General features: G+C 49.0%; 1 protein-coding gene across 1 annotated transcript; it reads left to right on the plus strand.

The window, feature by feature from the left end:
* The first annotated feature begins 1,990 nt into the window (after positions 1–1,990).
* Positions 1,991–4,067, plus strand: LOC147976988 (uncharacterized). Its single transcript, XM_087521047.1, has 2 exons — positions 1,991–2,143; positions 3,423–4,067. The coding sequence occupies exons 1-2, from the start codon at positions 1,991–1,993 to the stop codon at positions 4,065–4,067; spliced, it is 798 nt and encodes a 265-aa protein (XP_087377173.1).
* Positions 4,068–6,955: the final 2,888 nt, after the last annotated feature.

A 6,955-nucleotide genomic window follows, 5' to 3' on the forward strand; every position in this document is an offset into this window, starting at 1 on the left:
TCCCCAACATTATCAGCTATTATGTCTATATTACCATGATATTTACATAAAAATTACCGGATATGTTTCAACAATTTTCATCTAGAGGTGAAAAGTTGTCGTGCTATTTGCACATGAGTTATCAGATCGGATATGCGTATATTACCATGTTATTTACATCAAAGTTATCGGGGTATATTTTTAAACAACTTTTATCACGAGGATGAAAAGTTACCGTGATGATTGTACTTGAGTTATCAGCTCTGATGTGCGTATATTATGATGTTATTTATAATGAAGTTACCGCGGTGTTTATACGTGAGTTATCAACTTTTATCCTGGTCATTTTTCACGGGCGGCCCAGAAGCACACATGCTTGGCACGTAATAGGCGCGGCCCGACACACGACTAAACGGGTCGTGCCTGCCTGTTGCACGCCGTGCGCCGTGCTCTTCCTCCGAGGTGAGGACCAACGTCTGTAGATAAGATCATGAAGGTAAAAAAATGTCATATGTTACCGTATATTGCAACGACAAGGCCATGGGCGAATTACCATGCTTAAAGTTTAGGTGATTTACGTAACAGATGGAGGTTTACCTCAAGTTGCGTTGGCTTAGTTGGTTATTGGCTTTCCTAGCATCGTAGGGGACGTGGGTTCGAATCCCATTCCAGATTATTTTTTCTTCCGCCTAAACAACAGTAGCTCAATTTGTGGGCGGGTCCACCTTAAATGCAGTAGTGATTGACGTGCGGTCAGGCCGGAGAGAAAAATCGGATCTTAACTGCAGTACAGGTCAACGTGCGAGCAGGAGAGAAAATCGGGATCCAATCTGCGGGTGACCAGATTCGGCGAAAAAAAAGGAAGGGACGACGCGCGCAGGATGAGGATCTGACGGCGCGTGAGTCGTTCGGATCTGATGCAAAAATCCGGACGACTGGATTTTAGCTTTTCCGTTTGCCCAGACCTCCACGAATGTCATTTCATCACAAAAAAATGCAGGAAGTGAAAACATTCGTCAATGTTTATCACAAAACAGAGTTCATTTTTTTACTTGTTTTTGCATTTTTTTTCATGGTTCATTATGTTGGAAATATGAGCAATTTACCGAATGATTTTATTAATAAAAATACTAGATAAAGCACGACTAGTATAGCAGTGATAAACATCATCTTTCAAGGAAGTAGTCGTCGGAGTCTGGGGCGTCCGTGACGAAGATGCGGCACAGCGGGCGGCGAAGGAGGAGCGTGCGTGGATGTCCCTCTTGTTCTCATGCTCATACAAGCGGGGAAAAAACCTCCCTTATAAAGATGTCCAACTCCCTTTAAACTAGCAATGTGGGATTAAACTTTAGTTCCACATCTTGCCTTGCACGAATGGACTGCATGAGCCTCTAGAATTTATTAGAAATTTCTGAAACTGTTATTGGGCTAGGCCCAAAGTAGACAAAATTCCAGCACATTAGAAGCATTTGAGCTCAGGATCAAAAGAGCACGTTCCTTTTAAGGGCTGTTTCAGCCTTTTTGAAACCATTTGACCTTTTGGGATTTTTCTTCTTGCATTTTTGACCTAGAATAAAAAGGCCCGGAAGGTTTGAAATGGCTCAAAAGGCTGAAAATGAACGAAGGCCAGCCCACAAGCGTGCTGGGTCATGCCGGTCACGACAAAAGGGCGGACATGGGCCATACCGTGCCAGGCCTTTATATTGGCATGTCGGGCGTGCCACCCCATATTGGGCCAGGGTATAGGGAATGAATAACCATCCCTACTTCAGGAAAACAAATTGTGCCCGTCACCACTGGAGTAAAATACCCCCACCTGTTTTTCCCTCGAGTTAGGGTTTTGGTTTCTCGGGAGGCGATTCTCGCCGCCATCGAGTCTTGTCCTTCCCCGCCCGTGACTCCTCTGCAGCTTCTCCTCCTACGACCGGGGGGCTGGGCTGTTATCGGAGGATCGGGGGCATAGGGCTCCTGCAGAAAACCCGATCTTCAATCTCGGGTTAGGGTTTCAAACATGGCGGCAGATGGATCCCAGCCTCCGGAGGGGATTAGCGACGTCGCAAGGATGATGGAAGAGTTAGGGATGAAGGAGGAAGACCTGGACGACGTGATCTTTGATGAGAAGGACGTACCGCAGGCGGCGGCGCGCTGGATTGCACTCGCGAGGGTAACTCCGATAAACCCTACAGTCAGTTTTGGTTTTTCAAGAACATGAGAGCGGCATGGGATCTCGCACAAGAAGTCAAGTTCAAGCCCTTAGAGGAGAACCTCTACACCATCCAATTTTCCTGCCTAGGGGATTGGGAGAGGGTCATGCATGAGGGACCGTGGCACTTCCGGGGTGACGCGGTAATTCTCAAGGAATATGATGGGGTGATAAAGCCATAGACGGTCAGGTTGGACTCAATTGAGATATGGATCCAGATTCACGATGTGCCGTTACTCTATGCCCACCTGGTTCCATCCCTTGCATCCAAGGTGGGTGAGGTTCTCTTTACCGAGGCCCAATCGCATGACTTCACGGGAAACTTCTACCATGTGTGGGTCAGGATAAACGTCACCAAGCCGCTTAAGAACGCAGTATCCATGATCAGAGGAGGTGAGAGGCAAATCTACAAGGTCAAGTATGAAAAGTTACCGGATTGGTGCGCGGTATGCGGCATGCTAGGCCACCTCTATAAGGAACATGGGACGGGAATCCACCCCCCATCAGCGCTTGTCTTCAAGGAGCTCAGGGCAAATTGGTTCATAAGGAACGGCAGTGGGCCAGGAGGCGGCCGTGGACGTAGGGGGGGCCGCAGAGGAGGACGATCCGGGAGAGGTGGAGGCTCAAGCTCTCAACATGATGGGGCCGAAGGGGAATACAGCGAGCAAGATTTGGTGATGATGGACGCTGAAAAAGTTAGGAAGAGGGGGTCCGAACCATCGGTGCAGGTGGGACCGGTGACAACCCCAAAGGATACTCAACCTACGGCGAAATCAGAAGGAAATATGCTTGCACTGCTCCCCCCGCCGGTGCCTTCAAGTCCAAGTTCTACACAGGAAACAAAGAGAGCAAAGGTGGGGACGGAGACGGAGAAAGTTTCAACGGTGAAGTCCATGTTGCTAAGCAAGTTTGATTCAAGTTTGGCGGGCCCGAGTGACGGGCACCGCCGAGCCCAATGAGTGTTTTCTGTTGGAACTGTCGTGGCGTGGGCAAAGCCGCGACGGTTCGTGAACTTCGTGATTTCGCGAGGAAATTTGCCCCTACCCTGTTATGTATCGTAGAAACCCAGTTGGAAGGCTCTAGGGTAGAAGCTTTAGCAGGAACACTTGGATATGTCAATGGTTATGTTGTTAGTAGTCGTGGTAGGAGTGGTGGAATCGGTTTGTTCTAGAACAATGCAATAAATTTAGAGATTTTGGGTTATTATGATTATCACCTTGATTGCTCGGTCCTTGAATAGGGTGATGCTCCTTGGAGGTTAACTGTAGTTTATGGTGAAGCTCAAACTCACCTGAGATACAAGACTTGGGATACTTTGAAAAACATCAGTTCTTTGAGCAGTCTCCCGTGGCTCTGTGTTGGGGACTTCAATGAAGTGCTACGTCCGGATGAGCATGTGGGTGTTGGGCAGCGTAGCAATGCGCAAATACAAGCTTTCCGAGATGCCGTTGACGTTTGCATGTTGCTGGACATTGGATATTCTGGTATACCATGGTCTTTTGAAAAGAAGGTAACGGGAGGAACTTTTACAAGGGTGCGCCTTGACAGAGCCCTGGTGTCGGCTGAGTGGCAAGCACGCTTCCCGCTGGCTGATCTTACACACCTTGTAGCCGCAACATCAGATCATAGCCCGATTTTGGCCAGGTTGAATACGGATCAGAGATGTAGACAGAGTGCGGCTTCCTTCAAGTATGAGGTCATGTGGGAGGGCCATGAATCGTGGAACATCATGATAGCTGAAACGTGGGATGCGCATGGAGCTGCCGGAAGGGTGGAAGAGATCAAAGCTAAGCTAGCTGCGGTTTCACGTGATTTGGGTCGATGGAACAGAGACACGTTTGGGAGCGTCCGCAAAGAGATAAAACAGCTCAAGGACGAACTTTGAAAGCTTAGGGAGGACGCAAGCCGTACCGCGCCAACACATGTTGAAATGAAAATCAATGAGAAGCTTATCGAGCTGTATCACAGGGAGGAAATAATGTGGAGACAGAGATCACGGGTGCAGTGGCTTACATCTGGTGATAGGAACACCAAGTTTTTTCACTTCCGTGCGAGTATCCGGCGTAAGAAGAATATGATTAAGGCGTTGCACAATGCGCTAGGGGTTAGCACTGATGATCCGGAGGAGTTAAAGGCTATGGTAAATGATTTCTATAAGAATCTGTACACTTCAGAGGGGGTTAGCGACATGGAGAGAGTTTTAAACTGTGTCCCAACCAAAGTCTCGGCGGAGATGAACGATATGCTGTGTGCCCCCTGCTCAAACGAGGAGGTTAAGGCAGCCTTATTCCAGATGTTCCCAACAAAGGCGCCCGGTCCTGACGGCTTTCCGGCACACTTCTATCAGAGACACTGGGAGTTATGTGGGACAGAGGTGACAACTGCTGTTTTGAGGATTGTGAGAGGGGAAGAAACACCGGAGAGTATAAACGACACCATCCTAGTTTTGATCCCTAAGGTAACAAATCCTTCCATCTTGTCACAATTTAGGCCTATTAGCCTTTGCAATGTCCTATACAAAATTGCATCCAAGGTCATTGCAAACAGGCTGAAGCAAATTTTGCCGGAGATCATATCTGAGGAACAATCAGCTTTCGTCCCAGGCAGGCTTATAACAGATAATATCATCAGTGCTTATGAGTGTCTTCATTTTATGAAGCGCAGCAAAGCGAAGGCTAACAGTTATTGTGCTCATAAGCTGGATATGATGAAGGCATATGACAGGTTGGAGTGGGACTATTTGGAGGCAATAATGGGAAAACTGGGCTTTGCTGCGCCCTGGATAAAAACTGTTATGGCCATGGTGTTGGAAATATGCCCTAGAGGCAATAATAAAATGGTTATTATTATATTTCTTTGTTCATGATAATTGTCTATTGTTCATGCTATAATTGTGTTATCCGGAAATCGTAATACATGTGTGAATACATAGACCACAACACGTCCCTAGTGAGCCTCTAGTTGACTAGCTCGTTGATCAAAGGATAGTCATGGTTTCCTGACTATGGACATTAGATGTCATTGATAACGGGATCACATCATTAGGAGAATGATGTGATGGACAAGACCCAATCCTAAGCTTAGCTCAAAGATCGTGTAGTTCGTTTGCTGTAGCTTTTCTGAATGTCAAGTATCATTTCCTTAGACCATGAGATTGTGCAACTCCCGGATACCGTAGGAGTACCTTGGGTGTGCCAAACGTCACAACGTAACTGGGTGACTATAAAGGTACATTGCAGGTATCTCCGAAAGTGTCTGTTGGGTTGGCACGAATCGAGACTGGGATTTGTCATTCCGTATGACGGAGAGGTATCTCTGGGCCCACTCGGTAATGCATCATCATAATGAGCTCAATGTGATCAAGTGGTTGATCACGGGATCATGCATTACGGTACGAGTAAAGTGACTTGCCAATAACGAGATTGAACAAGGTATTGGGATACCGACGATCGAGTCTCGGGCAAGTAACGTACCGATTGACAAAGGGAATTGAATACGGGATTGATTAAGTCCTCGACATCGTGGTTCATCCGATGAGATCATCGAGGAGCATGTGGGAGCCAACATGGGTATCCAGATCCCGCTGTTGGTTATTGACCGGAGAGTCGTCTCGGTCATGTCTGCGTGTCTCCCGAACCCGTAGGGTCTACACACTTAAGGTTCGGTGACGCTAGGGTTGTATAGATATGAGTATGCAGTAATCTGAAAGTTGTTCGGAGTCCCGGATGAGATCCTGGACGTCACGAGGAGTTCCGGAATGGTCCGAAGGTGAAGAATTATATATAGGAAGTGCAGTTTCGGCCATCGGGAAAGATTCGGGGTCACCGGTATTGTACTGGGACCACCGGATGGGTCCCGGGGGTCCACCGGGTGGGGCCACCCATCCCAGAGGGCCCCATGGGCTGAAGTGAGGAGGGGAACCAGCCCATAGTGGGCTGGTGCGCCCCCCCTTGCCCCCCTGCGCCTAGGGTTGGAAACCCTAGGGTGGGGGGCGCCTCCACTTGCCTTGGGGGGCAAGCCTCCCCCTTGGCCGCCGCCCCCCCAAGGAGATCCCATCTCCTAGGGCCGGCGCCCCCCAGGGGGCCTATATAAAGGGGGGAGGGAGGGAAGCGGCACCTCAAGTCTTGGCGCCTCCCTCTCCCCTGCTACACCTCTCCCTCTCGCAGAAGCTCGGCGAAGCCCTGCTGCGATCACTGCTGCATCCACCACCACGCCGTCGTGCTGCTGGATCTTCATCAACCTCTCCTTCCCCCTTGCTGGATCAAGAAGGAGGAGACGTCATCCGCTCCGTATGTGTGTTGAACGCGGAGGTGCCGTCCGTTCGGCACTTGGTCATCGGTGATTTGGATCACGGCGAGTACGACTCCATCATCCCCGTTCTCTTGAACGCTTCCGCTCGTGATCTACAAGGGTATGTAGATGCACTCCTCTCTCCCTCATTGCTAGATGACTCCATAGATTGATCTTGGTGATGCGTAGAAAATTTTAAAATTCTGCTACGTTCCCCAACAGTGGCATCATGAGCTAGGTCTATGCGTAGTTACTATGCACGAGTCGAACACAAAGTAGTTGTGGGCGTCGATATTGTCAATTTGCTTGCCATTACTAGTCTTATCTTGATTCGGCGGCATCGTGGGATGAAGCGGCCCGGACCAACCTTACACGTACGCTTACGTGAGACCGGTTCCACCGACTGACATGCACTACTTGCATAAGGTGGCTGGCGGGTGTCTGTCTCTCCCACTTTAGTCGGATCGGATTCGATGAACAGGG

This window comes from Triticum urartu, chromosome 4A, assembly GCF_056163025.1.
Source record: "Triticum urartu cultivar PI428250 chromosome 4A, HENAU_Tu73, whole genome shotgun sequence".
Classification (NCBI taxonomy): domain Eukaryota; kingdom Viridiplantae; phylum Streptophyta; class Magnoliopsida; order Poales; family Poaceae; genus Triticum; species Triticum urartu.